Raw genomic sequence first — 20631 nt, forward strand, 5'->3', positions numbered from 1 at the left:
ATGTTAAATACATTCAAATAAATAGTGTGAGATAAAAATAGGACTTTGTCCTAAAAGCACAATATCTTTTTGCCATATTGGTAAAAAAAATGCTTGGGAAAACTTTTAAGACTTAAAAGTTAAAGCTTCACCATTCCAAACTCTATAAAGCCATTGTTGTATTTTATTTCCATTAGGATGGATTGTGTGTAAATAGGTCTTTCTTGAATAAATAAATTGTGTACTCAATTGTCTTCTGATAGTACTTGTAATTTGAGAAATTAAAACAGAAACAACATCTTGTCTGGTGCGTGTGTTTCGACAACTTGTTTTATCGTTGTTTTATGTCTCCCCTTCCCCCTTTTTTCTTTTATGATGCTACCATCCTGTTGAAATGGTTAGAAGGAAATGAAGGAAATATGGAATTGTGGGATTACAAAATTAAGAATCTGTTTTAGATCTGCTGATCCTACATCCTGACATAACATTGCATGATAAACTAAGGTGAAGTACATTGTATTTATCATTTTACAGGGTTCGTTCACCAAAAAATTAAAATTAGAAAAAACAATAATTTTTGTACTTAAAACAAAACAAAAATAACGACGCAAATATCCTCTCTTCTGTGGCATTCTCTTACGCTGGTTACGTTCAGCGTTTCCAGGTTCTACATCAGATTGCTGGCTCAGTATTGGCTGATGCTGTTCACGAATTGTTGAATAAAGTCATTATTTTAGCTGAACTCTGCAGGAAGGTAGATCTCCAGGAATAGGGTTGGGCACCCCTGGTGTAGACTGTAAAACTATTATTTGATCCAAACTCCGGAGCAGAAGGTGGCGGTAATGCACCAATAAGCTGGATGCCAACAGTCATAGAACAAGAAAGAAGAAACAGAGTAGTCTGCTTTTGTTGTCACGGAGAAAAAGGCTACTCGATTAATTACTTATTAGCCTAAATAACATCTGGATGTATTCATATGTGGTAAAAGGTCTCCTGCATGACAGGTATGCGGCGCTGTGATTTTTATTCAATCATGTTGCAAAACGGACCAACTGGAGTGTACTGTGAAAAAGTTGGTTTGACGTTGGATATTATACAGATATTAAAAAATGTCAATAGATTCTTAAGTGAATAATTATAATTGTATAATTGTGAAAAAAAATTGAAAGTATTAGAACGTAGAACTGAGCACACATCGCGGTTTGTTTTAATCCTCAATGTGTTACAAAGCAAATATGCTCTAGCAGTGACGAGCTAGCGCTTATAGGCAAGTTAGGGACCGTCTACAAAGTACATGTGGGGAAACCAGACGGTTCTCTACATTAGACACATTCAAAACTAAATGCTCTTTTGGTTAATTTGTGAAACACTGGAATTTAAATGCCACACTGATTTACCAGAAACCTTCACTCCGTTATCATGTGTGAAAACACATAATTTGTTAACCTGATTTAACTATGTTTTGAGAAAGAAAGAAATATTTTTTAGCCCCTTGTATTTATGTTTATACTATAAATATACATTTTCGATCACTTAGAAATCAAAACTCAATGTTTTGAGAAGCATTTTTAAAAATATTTTATAAGCTAACAATTATTTTATCATAATTTTATATTCTTAATAATTTTATAGTTTTAAAAATAGTTTTGAATGAAGTGTTTGCTTTTGCAAGAGAAATAGCGAGAATAGTAATGTTAATATCATAGTTCTTAAGTTATGCTGTTAAAACGGCTCTAAAAAGACAATAGAATCATTATTCAAGTTTGTTTCAATATTAATTCAATTTAGTTCAGTAAGTGTCAATATCTATGTTTCCATCAGTCTTTTTTCATGCGCATTTTGAATTATCGTATCAGGAAATGACAAATTTTTTAGATAGAAAATGGCATGAATTTTAAATGAATTTATTCAAAGTTTGAATGTAAAAGTCAAAACAACTGCTATATGTTCCTCTAGGGGACAGTGTACAGCTTACGCTTGATTCTTGACTGCAAATAACATTAGTTGTGTTTTGGTTCTGTGAATAAACCAAAATCTAAATTTTCCTCTAGGAATCAATAAGAAGATCTCTGAAGTTGAAACAGAAGACCATATTTATTTTAAAATTAATTTATGTATTTTTTCACATTTCAGTAGCATGTAAGACCCTTTAGACTTGAGATGTATTTTACAGAAATTTATTAGCACATTTAAATCTCAATAACATGTTTTTCTGCATCACTTATGGTAGTAAGTCCAACTGAAAGTACTTCTTTAGTATCTTGTATTAGACAAACCCTTTGGATTTGAGATTGAAGTGTACCCATATGTAATATCACACGTTTAACCCAAAATGTAAGTTATTATTAATAACACTTTTATTACTACCACCACTATTAATCTTTTTGCAATGAAAAATGTAGTTATTTTAGCATGTAAGAGTTGTGTGTATTTGTGTTCATGTTTTAAGCCTCTGTGTGTACTATTTGCTAGCATTTTTCAAGAGAGAAGCATTTGGATGGAATAATTGTGTGTATATGCTCTTTGTTTTGTAATTTGTAGAATGTCCCTATTTTGAATCACTACACAATCAAATCTATCAGTTGCAATACCTCAAGGCAGCATGTTTCTTGTCATTATATTAAATCGTTAACAAGCTGTTGAATATTTATGAGGCTCAATCGCTCACAAATATCAAATGTCAAGCCAACTTTATCTCGGTCTCAAGTGTAATGTTCAATAACAACAGACAACTGCAAACTGCTCATCTGATTTTATTTAATACACATTTTGAAAAGACAAGAGTGCTGAACACTGGAATTGAAAACCAAAAACATGATACAGTATAACTAAACATGCAGTAGACAAGTTTAATATTTTGGAAACAAGGTAAACACAGTTAAAAAGGGGGAAAGATGATTTAATAGATTACAAGGTAATACAAGTTTATCTGGTATAATGTACTAATGACATTTATGCAGTATTATTTTTAGTGTGAAACCATCAAAATGCTTTATATTTGAACTGAATTAAAAACTGTTAAAGAAATCCAGGATCAATCCAATAACTTTGATTTTTCCAGATCTAGTCCTGTGGGCGTCAGTATCACACCTGCAGTGAAGCTCCTCCCACAACAAATCACCAATAAATACTGCGAATATTCACATCATCCTACAAGAGAAGGACAAACTCCAGGTGTAGCAGCTGAAATCTGTGTGACTGTTAAAGATGGAGTTTATTAAAGAGGAGATTGAAGACATGAGTATTTCAGAACCATCCAGAATAAAACATGAAGATACAGAGGAACAAATAGGTTGGTGTTCATTCCTGATTCTTCATTGTTTACTGCTGAGAAACATTAAGAAAACACAGCTTCAGTTCAACAGATTTAGTGGCTTTGAAATAATGAGCAAAATAGAGATTAGAAATGATACAGATAATGCATCTAAATGATCATAATCTTGAAAAACTGTTGTCATCCACATTTTAAATGGATTAACAAGAAAATGACAAAACTAATCTTTATCACATTAAAGATCTGATATTTGATTCCCTGTTGCTGAGTTCACTTGAACTTATTTTAACCAAATAATATGTTTATTTTAGACTGGATGGAGATGAAACCACAAAAACATGAACTGATAGAAGAAGAGGAGGAAAAGCAAAGCATCAAAACTCCAAGAACAATAGCTAACAAGCCGCACACCTGCCCTCACTGTGGAACGAGTTTCAGTCTAAAAGAAAACCTAAAGACACACTTAAGAATTCACACTGGAGAAAAACTGTTTACATGCACTCAGTGTGGAAAGCGTTTTTCTCAAGCATCAGGTCTCAGTTATCATCTACGTGTTCACTCTGGAGAAAAGCCATTTAAATGTGATCAGTGTGGTAAAGATTTTATTACGTCATCACATCTCAAACAACACCTGAAAGTTCATTCAGGTGAGAGGCCTTATGTGTGTTCTGTCTGTGGAAAGAGTTTTTCATTGCTGCACAGTTTTAAACATCACCAGAAAACACATAATGAAGTGAGAGATCATGTGTGTTGTGACTGTGGGAAGAGCTTTACTACTACTGGCCATCTGAAATGGCACCAACGAATTCATACTGGAGAAAAACCTTACAAGTGCTCATATTGTGACAAGAGTTTCAATCAGTCTGGAAACCTGAAATCGCATGAGCGTCTTCATACTGGAGAGAAGCCGTACCACTGTAGTCAGTGTGAGAAGAGTTTCAAATGTAAAACTGGTCTCAAGTATCATCTGCTCTGTCACACTGGAGAAAAACCATTTAATTGTGATAAGTGTGGTAAAAAGTTCATTTCACCATCACATCTGAAACAACACCTGAATGTTCATTCAGATGAGAGGCCTTATGTGTGTTCTTTCTGTGGAAAGAGTTTTTCATGGCTGTGTCATTTAAAACAGCACCAAAAAACACATGCTGGAGTGAGAGATCATGTGTGTTTGGAGTGTGGGAAGAGCTTTACTGCATCTGGTGATCTAAAAATGCACCAAAGAATTCATACTGGAGAAAAACCTTACAAGTGCTCATATTGTGACAAGAGTTTTTCTCGGTCTGGAAATCTGAAAGTACATGAGCGAGTTCATACCGAAGAGAAGCCACACCACTGTAATCTGTGTGAGAAGAGTTTTAAACATTTATCAAGCCTTCACACTCATATGAAAATATGTTGCAAGTGAAAAACACTTTTATATCAAATACATTTAACTAAATAGTGTGAGATAAAATATGGAGTTTGTCCTAGATGCACAGTATCATCTAGTTTAATTCTGTCAATTTTGCGAAAAGCTTGGAAAATTATAAGGACTAAAAAGTTGAAGCTTCACTAGTCAACAACTCTTACAGTCTAAATAAAGTTGTTTTTTTCTGTCAGGATGGGTTGTGTGCAAAATAGGTGAAAGTGAAAGCCAAGTGTGGTAAAACATATTTGGAATTTGTCCTCTGCCTTTAAACCATCCAAGTTATTTAATTCACATAAGTAGTGAATAGTGAACATACACAAACGCCTGGAGCAGTGGGCAGCCATTCACAGCAGCGTCCAGGGAACGATTGTGTAGGAGCCATTTTAATGTAATTGCTCTTAATTTAGGCACTTCAGTCATTTCCTGTGGGTATTTAGACTCAACCTGCAACCCTTTGGGTTACCAGTCTGAATGTAACCATTAGGCCATGACTGCCCCAAGAAACCGCCCCAAGGTCTTTCTTGAAGTAGATCTATTCATGTCATTTACTTATTGACTAAGTGTACTAGATTGTTTTCTGATAGTATAGGTATGAGAAATAAAACAAAAACAACATCTTGTTTCATGTCATTTTTCTACCTAAAAATTAGTTTAACAACTTGTCAAAATGATATTTTCAGATATCTGAATTTTCTTAGTCGAATCTGCTGTTGTGTGGCTTGATACTGAATTTACTCAGCTCCTCCCTCACACCAGAGACCCGTCCCATGTCTTGTTGATGCTAAGTGCTAACTGCTAACAACAGTAGCCTGCTTTTGTCGTCACAGAGAGAAAATCAACTGGATGAATTACTTCAGGAATTATGAAATAAGATCTGGATGCATTCATATGTGGAAAAAGCTCTCCAGCATGTCAGGTATGTAGCGCTGAGATTTTAATTAAATCATGTTGCAAAACGAAGCAACTGGAGTGTTTGTTCAATAACGACAATTTGCTCATAACCGCAAACTTTAGCAAACTGATTTTATTTAATATTTTGAAACGACGACAGTGAAGAACAATGGAATTATACACTAAAACTTAAAATACAAATGAATAATATAAATTACAAATAAATTCGTGACATACAAGTTTCACTCATGGTGGCGTATGGCCGATATAAAGACATACACCAATGTTTATTTGAATTTATATTTAATAAATTAAAAAATATTTAAAAGTGTGTGTGTGTGTTATTCTCATTTGTAAGTCGCTTTGGACAAAAGCGTCTGCTAAATGTAAACGTATGTAAGAAATATTTACACAAGTATGTTTTCTTATATATTTATACATAATTTATATTATATACAAATATTTTATAAATATAATGTTTGTTTAAATATTTTGTACATGCATGTGTGTGTATTTAAATACACCAAATAATATATTATCAGAACACAAACGTTTATTTTGGATTCGATTGAGGAATTATTTTATTTTATTTTAGATTTCTGATTAAATTAGATCATAATCGACTATAATGTGTCTATCCTGTTTCATCCTTATAGTATCCTGGGTTTCATAAAAATGAACAACCTGCTGTTTTATAAACTACTTATGTGTAACCAGTAACCATCAAAATGCTTTATGTCTGATTGAAATTAAAAACACCATATGTGTTTGCTGTTAAAGTAGTCCAGTATCATTTCAGTAACTTCTTTGATTTTTTCCAGATCTGGTCTTGTGGGCGTCAGTATCACACAGTGATCACAGTTCACACCTGCAGTGACCTCCCACAACAATTCACCAATAAATACTGGGAATATTCACAAGAGAAGGACAAACTCCAGGTGTAGCAGCTGAAATCTGTGTGACTGTTAAAGATGGAGTTTATTAAAGAGGAGATTGAAGACATGAGTATTTCAGAGCCATCCAGAATAAAATATGAAGATACTGAGGAACAAATAGGTTGGTGTCCATTCTTGTTTCTTCATTGTTGACTGCTGAGAAACATTAAGGTATCAAAGCTTCAGTTCAACAGATTTTTCAGTTCAACATAAATTATACATAAAATGCAACTAAATGATCATAATCTTGAATAGCTGTTGTCATGCACATTTTACATGGACTAACAAGAAAATGACAAAACTAACCTTTAGCACATCAAAGATCTGATACTTGATTCTCTGTTGCTTTTCATCTGTGAAATCAGAGTTTTAACCCCATAATATTTTCACTTTAGACTGGATTGAGATGAAACTGCAAAAACATGAATTGAATGAAGAAGAGGAGGAAAAGCAGAGCATCAAAACTCAAAGAACAAAAGCTAAAAAGCCACACACCTGCTCTCAGTGTGGAACAGGTTTCACACAAAAAGTAAACCTAAAGATACACTTAAGAATTCACACTGGAGAGAAACTTTTTACATGCACTCAGTGTGGAAAGAGTTTTTCTCAATTATCAGGTCTCAGTTATCATCTACGCTTTCACTCTGGAGTAAAACCATTCAAGTGTGATCAGTGTGGTAAAGATTTTGCTTCAACATCAAATCTAAAACAACACTTGAAAGTTCATTCAGATGAGAAGCCTTTTGTGTGTCCTTTTTGTGGAAAGAGTTTTTCATGGCTGAACAGTTTTAAACTACACCAGAAAACACATGATGAAGTGAAAGATCATGTGTGTTTGGACTGTGGGAAGAGCTTTACGAGAGCTATCAATCTGAAACATCATCAAAGAATTCATACTGGAGAAAGACCTTACAAGTGCTCATATTGTGACAAGAGTTTTAATCAGTCTGGACACCTGAAATCACATGAGCGAGATCATACTGGAGAGAAGTCATACCACTGTAGTCAGTGTGAGAAGAATTTCGCATGTAAAACTGGTCTCAAGTATCATCTGCTCCGTCACTCTGGAGAAAAGCCATTTAACTGTGAACAGTGTGGTAAAGATTTTATTTCATCATCACAGCTAAAACAACACCTGAAAGTTCATTCAGGTTTGAGGCCTTATGTGTGTTCTTTATGTGGAAAGAGTTTTCCACGGCTGGATGGTTTTAAACAGCATCAGAAAACACATGATGAAGTGAGAGATCATGTGTGTTGTGACTGTGGGAAGAGCTTTACAACAGCTGAGAATCTGAAACGGCACCAAAGAATTCATACTGGAGAAAAACCTTACAAGTGCTCATATTGTGACAAGAGTTTCACTCAGTCAGGAACTCTGAAATTACACGAGCGAGTTCATACTGGAGAGAAGCCGTACTACTGTACTCATTGTGAGAAGAGTTTTGCACGTTTATCAAGCCTTCACACTCATATGAAAATATGTTGCAAGTGAGAAATACTTGGAAACCTTGGAAAATTATAAAACCCTTTGGGTTACCAGCCTGACTCTAACCATTAGGCCACGACTGCCCCAAGAAATTGCCCCAAGGTCTTTCTTGAATTAGATCCATTCATGTCATTTACTTATTAACTAAGTGTACTATATTGTTTTCTGATAGTATAAGTATGAGAAATAAAACAACATATCGTCTTGATATATTAAATAAACACAAAGAATGGATTTAAATAAACTGAGCAAGCAGCTAGAATCATTTTTTTGAGTGTATTGTTTTTTATTGTTAGCATATGTTTCAGTATTATGTCTAAATTTGCAGTAATGGCCTTAGATTATCCTTCATAATGCCTTGAAGAAATTTAAAGTAGCATAAATAACACACTTCTAAATTAAAATCAGCAAGCCAGAATTACAATATTCCCTTTTTCCAAACTTAATACTACACTCCAGTAGGTGGCGCTAATGCGCATTAAAGCGGTTTACAAACTTCCATAAAACTTAATAGAAGAAGATGGCCGTCCTGACAAGAAAGAAAAGGAGAAATCCAAGCAGAAACAGCTTAATTTTCTGTCCTCTAATATAGTAAAGATGGAGTTTATTAAAGAGGAGATTGAAGACATGATTGATCCAGAACCATCCAGAATAAAACATGAAGATACTGAGGAACAAATAGGTTGGTGTTCATTCTTGATTCTTCATTGTTGACTTCTGAGAAACATTAACATAGTTTCAATTAAACAGATTGGGTGGTTGTGACATAAGCAGTTTATATTTGATTAATGATACAGAAAATGCATTTAAATTATTATAATGTTGTATAGAAGTTAGTGCTGGGCGGTAAACAGGTTTCAATTTTGAGGACGATATGTAACTTATTTTTTCAAAAACCGTCATACCGGTACATAGCTGAAACAGCTGCTGTATCTATTAAGTGGCTATGAAGATCGCTGAGTAGAGCGGACATCTATTAACTGCATACTTACACTAATGGAACAACTTTATAACACAACAATAAGTAACTCAAAACTAACTCTCGGCTGGGGATACGGGGAGAACTCTGGGTTTGGGCTAAATTCCAAGCTCGGAGCCCTCGATCCCCTTGGACAGCATTCCAAATACACTTAGTAATTTTTTTTTTACTCTTCAATCATTTGTAAATGTGAACTCAATAAAACCACTGCCACAGGTAATCAGACAATATTTATTTATTTGTTAAATATTTATTTTTGGCATCTCAAAATCTATATTCAAATCTATAAATCAAAATGTATTGCATTTATGAAGAAAAAATTGAGTACCTAAGGCTCTATTGCTATTGCCTCAAGGGTGTTCAGTGTCTTTGGGTGGATTAGGATTGTTTGTGATTTGGTCTTAATGACTTAGGAGTCCTCTTGACTACTCCTAATATTTCATGGATTTAGGAGCTAGTTTTAGTGCTAAAATGCTTTGTGAAATACTCTTAGAGCAAAAATGTAGGAGTCCTAAAATTAGGACTGACACGCCCATTATTTTTAAGAGTTTCTCCCAAATCTGCAATTTAGGAGCTACTTTTAGCTTTAAGATGTTTTGTGAATACGGCCCCAGATCTCTGTTGCTGTTAAATCAGAGTTCACTTGAACTGATTTTAACCACATACTATTTTTATCTTAGACTGGATGGAAGTGAAGCAGCAAACACAAGACCTGAATGAAGCAGAGGAAAATTGTACCCTCACATCTCAAGAAACAAAACCTAAAAAGCTGCACACCTGCTCTCAGTGTGGGAAGAGTTACACTAAAAAAGAAAACCTTAACCTACACACAAGAGCTCACACTGGAGAAAAACCGTTTACATGCACTCAGTGTGGAAAGAGTTTCACAAAAAAAGAAAACCTTAAAACACACATAAGAATTCACTCTGGAGAGAAACCGTATACATGCACTCAGTGTGGAAAGAGTTTTAATCGTACATCATGTCTCACTGTTCATCTGCGCCGTCACTCTAGAGAAAAATCTTTTAACTGTGATCTGTGTAGTAAAGATTTTATTTTGTCATCACATCTAAAACAACATCTGAAAGTTCATTCAGATGAGAAGCCTTATGTGTGTTCTCTCTGTGGAAAGAGTTTTACATGGGTGAAAAATTTTAAATTGCACCAAAAAACTCATGATGAAGTGAGAGATCATGTGTGTTTGGAGTGTGGGAAGAGCTTTACTACAACTGCCCAACTGAAACGACACCAAATAATACATACTGGAGAAAAACCTTACAAGTGCTCATCTTGTGACAAGAGTTTCACTCAGTCTGGACAACTGAAGTCACATGAGCGAGTTCATACTGGAGAGAAACCTTTCTTATGTCATCAGTGTGGAATTTGCTTTGCATATAAGGACAGTCTTAAGAAACACACAAGAATTCACACTGGACAGAAACCTTTCATATGTCATCAGTGTGGAATTGGTTTTGCACGTAAAGACGGTCTTAATAAACATAAAATAAGAATTCACACTGGAAAGAAACCTTATACATGCTCTCAGTGTGGAAAGAGTTTCCCATATACAACTGGACTCAGACTTCATCTGCGCATTCACTCTGGAGAAAAATGAAATGTTGTCAATGTGGAAGGAGCTTCGCAACTTGTGAGAACGATGAGAGAGACTGATACTGTCATATAGAAAATGATTCCTTCAACTTACTGCTGCTAAAAGTGGCTCTAATTGAATAATAGAGTGTACTTAGTTTGTTACCCATGGCTTTTCTATTTTGGGTTTATTTTTGTTAAATTATGAAATGGTGTAATATATAATTTGTTGTTCATCTGAGGTGGTATTTAACCATAAAATTGTAAAGAGTGTCCTTTCTTTTTCATGTTTACATATAGTCCACAAGACAAAATAAAAGTTGAATACATAAAAATGACATGTAAATAGAAGTCTAAATTAAATCTGTTCATCATATTGTCACAATCACGTTTTTTTGGATGCTTTGTGTTTCTTTGTGCTTTAATCGCTCATTTGTTGTCATGAACACTCATTAATCACCATCATCATCACCATCTGTATTTATGTTCAGCTCTGTTTCAGTCTAGTGTCTTCTTGTCTTCATTAAATGGATGTGTTGATGGTTGTAACACGACTTTCGCGTGTACATCCAATGGACCCACAAAGATGTGCCAATATTTGCCTCAGTCTGTTATATGTTTCAGTATAATTTTATATCTAAATATGCAAGTAGCCTATATAACACACATCTAAATTCAATAAAAATCAGCAAGCCAAAATGACAATATTCCCTTTTTCTCAAAACTCAATACTACACTCCAGTAGGTGGCGCTAATGCGCATTAAAGCGGTTTACAAACTGTCAAAAAAACGTAAAAGAAGAAGATGATCGTCCTGAGAAGAATGAACAGGAGAAATCTGTGTGCTGTAATATAGTAAAGATGGAGTTTATCAAAGAAGAGATTGAAGACATGAGAGATCAAGAACCATCCAGAATAAAACAAGAAGATACTGAGGAACAAATAGGTTGGTGTCCATTTTTGATTCTTCATTGTTGACTTCTGATAAGCATTAGTTTCAATTCAACAGATTGGGTGGCTGTGACATAATAAGCAGTTTATAGATGATAAATACACAGAAAAAGCATTTAAATGATCATAATCTTGTAGAGAAGTTAGTGCTGGACGGTAAACCGGTTTTTCAAAAACCGTCATACCGGTGCGTAGCTGAAACAGCTGCTGTATCTATTCAATAGCCACGAAGAGCGCTGTCGAGTGTATAGAGAGAGAACTTATATTAACTGTATATCCTTCTTACACTAATGGAAACAACTTTATAACACAATAAATAACTAACCAAACTAACAACAAATCAAAATCACCTATATACTACAAATACCACGTAGAGCCATGATTTCCGTGATGAAGAAAACATGAATGAAATGACAGAATCCAGCCATTACTGTATAATGCAGAACATCATGGAATTTGGCATTTTTGGGATGAATAAATCAAAAGTAGGGCTGTACAATGAATCAGATATCGATACGGATTAGTGTCTTGACTGTGTATATTAAAGCTAAAAAAGACTGCCATTGAAATTTGAAGTCTGTATGAATGAGAATAACTCACCTACCAGGGTTGCCAGGTTTTCACAACAATCCCACCAGATTGCTTCTCAAAAATAGAGCAATCATATTTCACGAGGGTCCCACAGTAAAAAGCGCATTACTGGCAGGGTTCCCGAGGTTAAAGTCGCATTCCAGGGGCTAAATATCATTTTATTTGGGGTTGCTTCAAACCGCGGACTTGACAACACTGATTATTATAATGAAGCACATGACGCTCGCGATGATTTCTGTCTGCTGTCTCTGTTTACACGAACACAAACACTTTATGAGTCACTTTCTGAACATTTCACTGTTTAATTTGTTAAAACTATCGATATACTATCATATACACAGTTAAGTCAAAGGTCTTCACGTCCCTGTCATAATAGTTCTGTATAACTTTAAATATTACAATTGTACAATATAGTACATCAAGGGGAGGGGGTCTCATATCGCGGTGCACCTGTGTTCCCATAATTTCTACCCGATTTCTACCGCGGGAGAATCTCTCCATCCAACCCCCCCCCCCCTTTTGATTACATTTTAAACTAAATTGTTAGCTTAATGAATTGAAATAATTATGTTTCTTTAATTTTTATTTTGACTTTACACTGTTTATATAATATATATTCCCTGTACTCCTGACAGTAAAATATGCCAGAATAAATGTCCAGTGAAAAAAAAAAAAAAAAAATTATATACCATGAAACCGCCTGAATCTTAAAAAAAAAAATGAAAAAATACAGATATAGATTTTTGGTCAAACCACCCAGCACTAAGAAGCACTAGAAGTTGTCAAACACATTTTAATTGTATTAACAAGTAAATGACAGAACTAAACTTTGGCACATAAAAGTTCTGATTCCTGATCTCTGTTGCTGTTAAATCAGAGTTCACTTTAACTTATTTTAACCACATAATATTTTTATCTTAGACTGGATGGAAGTGAAGCAGCAAAACCTGAATGAAGCAGAGGAAATTCGTACCTTCACATCTCAAGGAACAAAACCTAAAAAGACACACATTTGTTCTCAGTGTGAAAAGAGTTTCACAAATAAAAGAAACCTTAACATACACATAAGAGTTCACACTGGAGAAAAACCGTATACATGCACTCAGTGTGAAAAGAGTTTTAATCGTTCATCAGGTCTCAGTGTTCATCTGCTCCGTCACTCTGGAGTAAAACCATTTAACTGTGATCAGTGTGGTAAAGACTTTATTTCGTCAGCAAGTCTAAAACAACACCTGAAAGTTCATTCAGATGAGAGGCCTTATGTGTGTTCTCTCTGTGGAAAGAGTTTTTCATGGCTGCGTCATTTTAAACTGCACCAGAAAACACATGATGAAGTGAGAGATCATGTGTGCTTTAATTGTGGGAAGAGCTTTACTACAACTGCCCAACTGAAACGACACCAAGTAATTCATACTGGAGAAAGACCTTACAAGTGCCCATATTGTGACAAGAGTTTTGCTCGGCCTGGACAACTGAAACTACATGAGCGACTTCATACTGGAGAAAGACCTTACAAGTGCTCCTATTGTAACAAGAGTTTCACTCAGTCTACACACCTGAAATCACACAAGCGAGTTCATACTGGAGATAAACCTTTCATATGTCATCAGTGTGGAATTGGTTTTGCACGCAAGGACAGTCTCAACAAACACATGAGAGTTCACACTGGAGAGAAACCGTATATATGCGCTCATTGTGGAAAGAGTTTTTCTCAATCGTCATGTCTCAGTGTTCATCTGCGCATTCACTCTAGAGAATAAACATTTAACTGTGATCAGTGTGTTAAAGATTTTATTTCACCATCAAATCTAAAACAACACCTGAAAGTTCATTCAGATGAGAAGGTTTGGTTTTGCATGCAAAAAAGGGTCTTAAAGGGTTAGTTCACCCAAAATGAAATTTGTCATTAATTACTCACCCTCATTAGTTTCACACCCATAAAAATTTTGTATGTCCTCAGAACACAAATTAAGATATTTTTGATGAAATCCGAGGGTATCTGATCCACACATAGGCAGCAATGTCATTGCATCTTTTGAGGTCCAGAAGGGTATTAAAGACATTGATAAAACAGTGAATGTGACTACAGTGGTTCAACCTTAAAGAATTAGTTCACTTTCAAATGAAAATTAGCCCAGGCTTTACTCATCCTCAAGCCATCCTAAAAGGCCCAATTCTGGGATTGCGTGACTGGGGGGACATTTCACAAACTTTTTTTTTTTTAACTACTAAACTAATTAGGGTTGTTTATTGCAAGTAATTTAAGAGGAACTTTAAATATATGTACATTTCAAGTCGCATTATGTTTGTTTACATATAGGCCACAAGACATTAATAAATTAAGAACTTTGTATCTTTCCTTTCCTGTACTCCCAATGCTAAGGAAGTACACTTTAATTTTTTTTTTTTTGATATTTAGCCATCCTTAAAATTTGTTCGATATAGATATGTTATAAGTCACAATAGTCTTTCTGTGATTTTGAACGCATATTGACAATGGCTTATATTCCCTTTTTCCAAACTCAATACTACACTCCAGTAGGTGGCGCAAACGCACATTAAAGCGGTTTACAAACTATCATAAAACGTAAAAGAAGAAGATAGTCATCCTGAGAAGGATAACAAGAGAAATCTGCAGAAACAGCTGATATCTGTGTGCCATACTATAGTAAAGATGGAGTTTATTAAAGAGGAGATTGAAGACATGAGTGATCCAGAACCATCCAGGATAAAACATGAAGATACTGAGGAACAAATAGGTTGGTGTCCATTCTTGATTGCTGAGAAACATTAACAAAGCTTCAGTTCAACAGATTGGGTGGCTGTGACATAATGGTAAAAGTCACATTCCAGAGGCAAAATAAAGTTCGGTATGACTTGAAATATTACAACTGTACAACAGATAGTAGGCTACATCAATTATTAGAGATAATAATAATACCGTTTATTAAAACACACAAACTCAAAGGTCTTCATTGAAATTACAGAAATTGCTCAATAAAAACGTAGCCTATTTATTATTATTATTAATTTAATGAAATAAATCAATTTTATTACATTTTAAACTAAATTGTTAGCTTTATAAATTGATTTGATTACATTTCTTTATTTTTTATTTGTCCTTACAATGTTTATATAATGTATATTCCCTGTACTCCTGACAGTAAAATATGGCAGAATAAAGATCCAGTGGAGAAAAAAAAAAAAAAAAAAAAACGTGATATACCGTGAAACTGCCTGAATCTGGAAAAAAAAGTGATACAGATTTTTGGTCAAACCACCCAGCACTAATAGAAATTGTCAAACACATTTTAATTGTATTAAATATAGCTGCAAGCAGTAATGACGGGCCCAAGCCCGGCGGCTTCAGAGCAACTGTGCATGGCATGCAATAGGCAAAAGTCAAAGTCATTTGAATATACCACATTTACTGCAGAAGATGGTGCCCATATGATCACAAACCACAACAGCCACATCCATAAGATCATTTAAATTTAGATGAATTTCATGTCATACAATGTCATAGGTCAATTTCACATGAGTGTAGAATATCATCCTAATCTGCCATGTCTGTGCTTTTCTCAGACAACCTCAATGAAAAATTCCAGAGCACATTACATACTGTTATTTGTTATTCAACAGTACTCTGAGAAATGTAATCCAGTCTTAATGCGAATGTCTGTGATCGCTGATGTTGTATTATCCTAACACTTGAAGAGTTCAGATGCAAAAGCCGCTAAATGCCATCTCTGTCAAAAATGAGATAATGACATTGAACGAATGCTTACGGCACGTAGTACACGTTCAACAAATCACGTGCTTCGAATCCTCTAAATCGCAGCATCAGCCCATTCAGAAATATCGGTTTGTTGGCAAAAGCCTCTAGACGCCACTTCCCTTTGGCAGCAAAAGCCGCTATATTCCGAGAACCAATCAGAAGGCGCAAATCGAATCATATGATTTCGAGCGGTTTCAATATAGCGGCGCGCTGAGATTTTTTTAGATTCAGATTCAGATTGAGTTTTTTAAATTAAAAGATGGAGTACGATGAAATGGATCAGCCTGTCCTACTAACATTGAATGGCAGAGGAAAACGTTATTTACCTCAAACCTCAAACCTCAAAACTAGCCTACAGTGGAAATGGCTTGGTTGCAATTGTATCATGCACTTATAACAGTTCTTCGTGCAGTGCCGTTACTTTGAAAGAATCGGATTTATTATACATCAAACAACAGCTCTATTTCGCCAAAGACAAAGTCAAACAAGATGCTATTCTTCTGTCTCATATGGAAGCTGTGCCTTGTAAACGGAGGAGGCAAAAAGTGGAGGCTGAATAGAAGAGACGTGTTAGATACCTGTGTAAAGAGGTTTGTCTACTGTTTGGTTTTTAAGTGATAAGTGCTCTCATCTTTTTCAGGGTTTCTAGTTGCATTTTTAGTGATTTTTCAACTATTTACTATGTCTTGCCACAAATAGGTGGATTTCTAGGTTTTTGTAAAATAAGCACAAATGGATTTAGCTGGTTTTGACGCAAAAGAAAATCTAACTCGTTAAAAAACAATAAATTGTCTAGAGTGACATTTTTGAAAAAAAGTTATTTTATTCACTAGCTAATAACCTTATCATTACCTTTAAAATGAAACTCCTGAACTTGATTGTAAAAGCCTGGTAAAAAATGCTCATTTAAAAGAAAAGATGTCTCATGGATTTAGAGGGTTTTGCATCTGAACTCTTCACTTCTCTTTATGTGTTTTTGATCTCCCTGAGCTATCGTTTGTGCACCAATCTTATGCACCAAAAGCATGCTTTCATTTAATTTCAATATTTGTGGTATACGGTGAAAAAATAAAGTTATAAAAATTAATAAATTTTTAAGAGCCAAATCACAGAACCTGCAAAGACTATTTTAATACCAGTCTTAGGTAATAGTAAGGTACATGTTTAGATTTTTCTGCTCACTTATGCAAGTTTATTTTAAACAGACACTTTTATAAAATCATGTTAAATTTATTTAAATGGGGGTTTTAAATTTGAATTAATAAATAATTCATTTAAAGATATATGTGTCATACATGATGTTCGTAAACACATGAAGTGAAAAATCCACATTCAAACCAAAATATCTGACTTCCTCTTGGTCGGAGCTAACGACTGTAAATTAGATAATTATCCGGCTTAATGAGATCAGTATGTGTACCAAGATTGGTGACTGTAGGTTAACCTAACCTCCTACTTTTGTCAAAAGGTGGTGCTATAGAAGCTCTCCTCTCCACCCATTTCTGAGGCTTTGCCCGTGTATAGACATGTGTGTCTCAAAAGCATCTCAAAAGTTTTAAAAGGATCCAAAACAAATATTGAAGTTTGATCTGTTGCTATGGCAACAGTGTTTAAAAAATATCAAAAATCTTTTCACAGGTCTACTTTTGCCATGTCTTGACATTTATTATAATGAAGTTTGAAGCAAATCAGGTAAAAATAAGAGCGTGATCTCAAAGCATTTTGAAAGTGACTTCCTGCTGCCAGTTGATGGCGCTATAATTTTGACTCACAATAGTAACATCCATGTGATCAACCTCCTACAAGGAATACACTGCTGAAGCTTCATAAAAATCAATGTATGAAGAAGTTATAACACTTGTTTCCCTTTTCTCACCATAAATTTGTTGGTTCGCCACAGCCAAACCATTCGAGATATCAAAATTCGCTTGCAATTTAGCATTCTCAGTGTCTTGACTTCATGCCGACCAAGTTTGGTTATGATAGGATTAATCGCCTAGGAGGAGTATATCAAATTCCAGAGCATGCCTTTTTCAAACAACCCATAATAGCTGACTTACTGTTGAGCTGGCGTATAACTTAGATTTTGAAAGTTGTTTGGCCTGATGAGGTCTATATGTGTACCGAGTTTCATACTAATACACGCAAGCGTGTTTGATATATGGACAATGTTTTCAGACCCTGTTCAAGGGGGCGCCATAGAGCCCCTGTGCCACGCCGGGGTCCCAGTCTCTGCACATCCTAATGGCTGCAGATTCCAATGTTTGTGACAATTTATTAAGATTTGAGCATGTTAAAGGGTCATGATACCCCAAAACACTTTTTTTGAGCTCTGAACAGATATGTATAGGCTGCACATAATTGAAAACACTAAAGGTACTCATTAATGTTATTCATAAGTGAAAAATAGTTATTTTTGCATTTTTCAGAGCGATTTCTGTCTTCCAGTTTGAAAAGCTGAGTCGGAGCAATGTCACAAAATCTGACGTAATCATGTACTTTCGGCCCAAGTATGGGCATGGTCGAACATGCTGACGTAGACCGTTTCGAGCGATTCTCAACATATATTCATGACCTAAAGCTCATTTAATCCAATCACTGTGCTGTAGTATGCATAAGATCATAATTGCGGTATTATGCATGAGGAAGTCTCACTTTTCTCGCCTCTGTCTGTTGTCATTCAGAGACATATCGTTGGTGTTCGTTTCCTCAGTGCTACAACACAAAAATGTGTTTTCCTGCGACGCGACCAGAGCAGAGGATTGTGTGCATGTGGATTGTTTCGCTATAATCTACCAGCACAAATGGAAAATATGTTCACTTGAGATCGCATTACAGCAGAGAATTCAAATGTCCTAAAAGTGCGGCTCATTTTCCTCTGTCTGCTCTAGCTGCATTCAAACATGCGAGCCGTGTTTATGTTTACCCCAGTAGAACATGTTTGTATTTTGCTTGCGATGCAGTCAGAACTGGAGTTTGAATACGAACAGTCGGGGTGTGCGCCGCCAATATTTGCATATGCCAGCCCATGTTCAATGCATTACACAAGGGCAGCCAGTAACGTCTGGATCTGTGCACAGCTGAATCATCAGACTAGGTAAGCAAGCAAGGACAATAGCGAAAAATGGAGCAATAATAACTGACAAGATCATTGTTATCATTTTAAATTGTCTTACTAAATGTTTCGTTAGCATTTTGCTAATGTACTGTTAAATGTGGTTAAAGTTACCATCGTTTCTTACTGTATTCACAGAGACAAGTATAATGCAGTCTCTGTATAATGCATAAACACAACCACATTCTTTATAAATCTCTCCAATAGTGTGTAATATTAGCTTTAGCCACGGAGCAATATCAAACTCATTCAGAATTAAATGTAAACATCCAAATAAACACTGTACTCACGTGATTAGACATGCTGCATGACGAACACTTTTTAAAGATCCATTTTGAAGGTTATATTAGCTGTGTGAACTTTGTTTATGGTGTTTAAGGCAAGCTCGAGCTCTTGGGTCATGGAGCACAAGATTTAAAGGGGCCGCGTACCCTGAATTGGCGCATTTATAATGATAGGCAGTTAAAAGAATTAATAAAAACTTAACTTCACAGACACATTCAGGGGACACTTATATTACATCTTTTGAAAACATGTTCTTCTGCAAATTTTTAAGTCACACATTCTCCTGCACCAAACATTAACCAGCACGGTGTAGACATGCACACATATTTCATCAAGTCTTCTTCAAATGAATTATATGTTCAAACTGAAGCCTATCTGAAAGCGACTACACGATTATTCTAATAGACAAAAGACTGATTTTGAGACTGCAGTGCTCGTAAACGTAATCAAAGTAGTCTATTATTAGCTCTATTAAATATTCTTTCACATTTCTCCCTTGTGCTTGGGAGTTTGTTGTCATTTTCTCTGTGCTCATATATTAATATTCATTATTGTGTATAATGAGAGTGTTCTATGTCTGTGCTTCATTGGTTGTTCTCTCCCCTCTTCTCCCCCTCTACACTCCCACTTTTCCAGAACTTTACACGCCCATTTTCACAGACTTTTTTGAGCTTTTAGGTGTGAAGGACCAGGGTAAAATGACCCTTTAAGTATGACCCTTTAAGTATACACAAAGAATGGATTATATAGTTTTAATCAAATTAATGAATTTACTCAGCTCCTCCCTCACACCAGAGACCTGCCCCTAGTCTTGTTGATGCTAAGTGATAACTGCTAACAACAGTAGCCTGCTTTTGTCGTCACAGAGAGAAAATCAACTGGATTAATTACTTAAGGAGTTATGAAATAACATCTGGATGCATTCATATATGGTAAAAGGTCTCCAGCATGTCAGGTATTTAGCACTGTGATTTTAACTGAATCGTGTTGCAAAATGAACCAAGTGGTAGTGATGGCGAAATGAAGCTTTGTGAAGCACCGAGGCTTTCCCCTCAAGTGTATCGTAAAAAGGTTCATTACTCAAAGCTTTTCAACACGGTGCACACTAACGACATCTTGTGGTCAAAAGGTGAAAAACTGCCTTTGCGTCCAGATGACCCTTGCCTGGCAAGGCCAGACTGGTATATCTTCTACAAGATAAATCAGTCTGGTCAGTCCACCCTCCGTCAGGATTCGAGTCAACTCCAAACCGTACCGTGCAATCAGATTCGTTTATTTCAGTGACGCAAACAGCGTCACTCTAGCGCGACGAAAGTCCCTTCAATATCAACAATGATTGCGCACGGGAGACCCGAGAGTTTGTTCTA

The 20631-nt window shown here is 35.4% G+C and overlaps 4 protein-coding genes across 4 annotated transcripts; all 4 read left to right on the plus strand.

The window, feature by feature from the left end:
• Positions 1-864: 864 nt before the first annotated feature.
• On the plus strand, positions 865-5256 carry LOC137004348 (zinc finger protein 3 homolog). Its single transcript, XM_067364598.1, has 3 exons — positions 865-983; positions 3041-3271; positions 3565-5256. Exons 2-3 carry the CDS (start codon positions 3187-3189, stop codon positions 4659-4661), a joined length of 1182 nt encoding a protein of 393 aa, XP_067220699.1. The 5' UTR covers positions 865-983; positions 3041-3186; the 3' UTR covers positions 4662-5256.
• A 173-nt stretch (positions 5257-5429) lies between these two features.
• On the plus strand, positions 5430-7999 carry LOC137004347 (zinc finger protein ZFP2-like). The gene is made up of 3 exons (XM_067364597.1): positions 5430-5580; positions 6377-6611; positions 6886-7999. Exons 2-3 carry the CDS (start codon positions 6527-6529, stop codon positions 7980-7982), a joined length of 1182 nt encoding a protein of 393 aa, XP_067220698.1. The 5' UTR covers positions 5430-5580; positions 6377-6526; the 3' UTR covers positions 7983-7999.
• A 527-nt stretch (positions 8000-8526) lies between these two features.
• LOC137004361 (zinc finger protein 431-like) lies at positions 8527-11128 on the plus strand. Its single transcript, XM_067364617.1, has 2 exons — positions 8527-8658; positions 9636-11128. The coding sequence occupies exons 1-2, from the start codon at positions 8574-8576 to the stop codon at positions 10568-10570; spliced, it is 1020 nt and encodes a 339-aa protein (XP_067220718.1). The 5' UTR covers positions 8527-8573; the 3' UTR covers positions 10571-11128.
• Positions 11129-11356: 228 nt separating this feature from the next.
• Positions 11357-13947, plus strand: LOC137004366 (zinc finger protein 664-like). The gene is made up of 2 exons (XM_067364623.1): positions 11357-11490; positions 13008-13947. The coding sequence occupies exons 1-2, from the start codon at positions 11406-11408 to the stop codon at positions 13844-13846; spliced, it is 924 nt and encodes a 307-aa protein (XP_067220724.1). The 5' UTR covers positions 11357-11405; the 3' UTR covers positions 13847-13947.
• The last annotated feature ends 6684 nt before the right edge of the window (positions 13948-20631 follow it).

This window comes from Chanodichthys erythropterus, chromosome 17 (assembly GCF_024489055.1).
Source record: "Chanodichthys erythropterus isolate Z2021 chromosome 17, ASM2448905v1, whole genome shotgun sequence".
NCBI lineage: Eukaryota > Metazoa > Chordata > Actinopteri > Cypriniformes > Xenocyprididae > Chanodichthys > Chanodichthys erythropterus.

Excerpts from the sequence above, each read along its gene's own strand:
- LOC137004348 (XM_067364598.1), top strand. The coding sequence starts at position 3,187 with ATGGAGTTTATTAAAGAGGAGATTGAAGACATGAGTATTTCAGAACCA. Across the intron at positions 3,272-3,564 it reads AGATACAGAGGAACAAATAG|ACTGGATGGAGATGAAACCA; the intron begins GTTGGTGTTCAT and ends TGTTTATTTTAG.
- LOC137004347 (XM_067364597.1), top strand. The coding sequence starts at position 6,527 with ATGGAGTTTATTAAAGAGGAGATTGAAGACATGAGTATTTCAGAGCCA. Across the intron at positions 6,612-6,885 it reads AGATACTGAGGAACAAATAG|ACTGGATTGAGATGAAACTG; the intron begins GTTGGTGTCCAT and ends TTTTCACTTTAG.
- LOC137004361 (XM_067364617.1), top strand. The coding sequence starts at position 8,574 with ATGGAGTTTATTAAAGAGGAGATTGAAGACATGATTGATCCAGAACCA. Across the intron at positions 8,659-9,635 it reads AGATACTGAGGAACAAATAG|ACTGGATGGAAGTGAAGCAG; the intron begins GTTGGTGTTCAT and ends TTTTTATCTTAG.
- LOC137004366 (XM_067364623.1), top strand. The coding sequence starts at position 11,406 with ATGGAGTTTATCAAAGAAGAGATTGAAGACATGAGAGATCAAGAACCA. Across the intron at positions 11,491-13,007 it reads AGATACTGAGGAACAAATAG|ACTGGATGGAAGTGAAGCAG; the intron begins GTTGGTGTCCAT and ends TTTTTATCTTAG.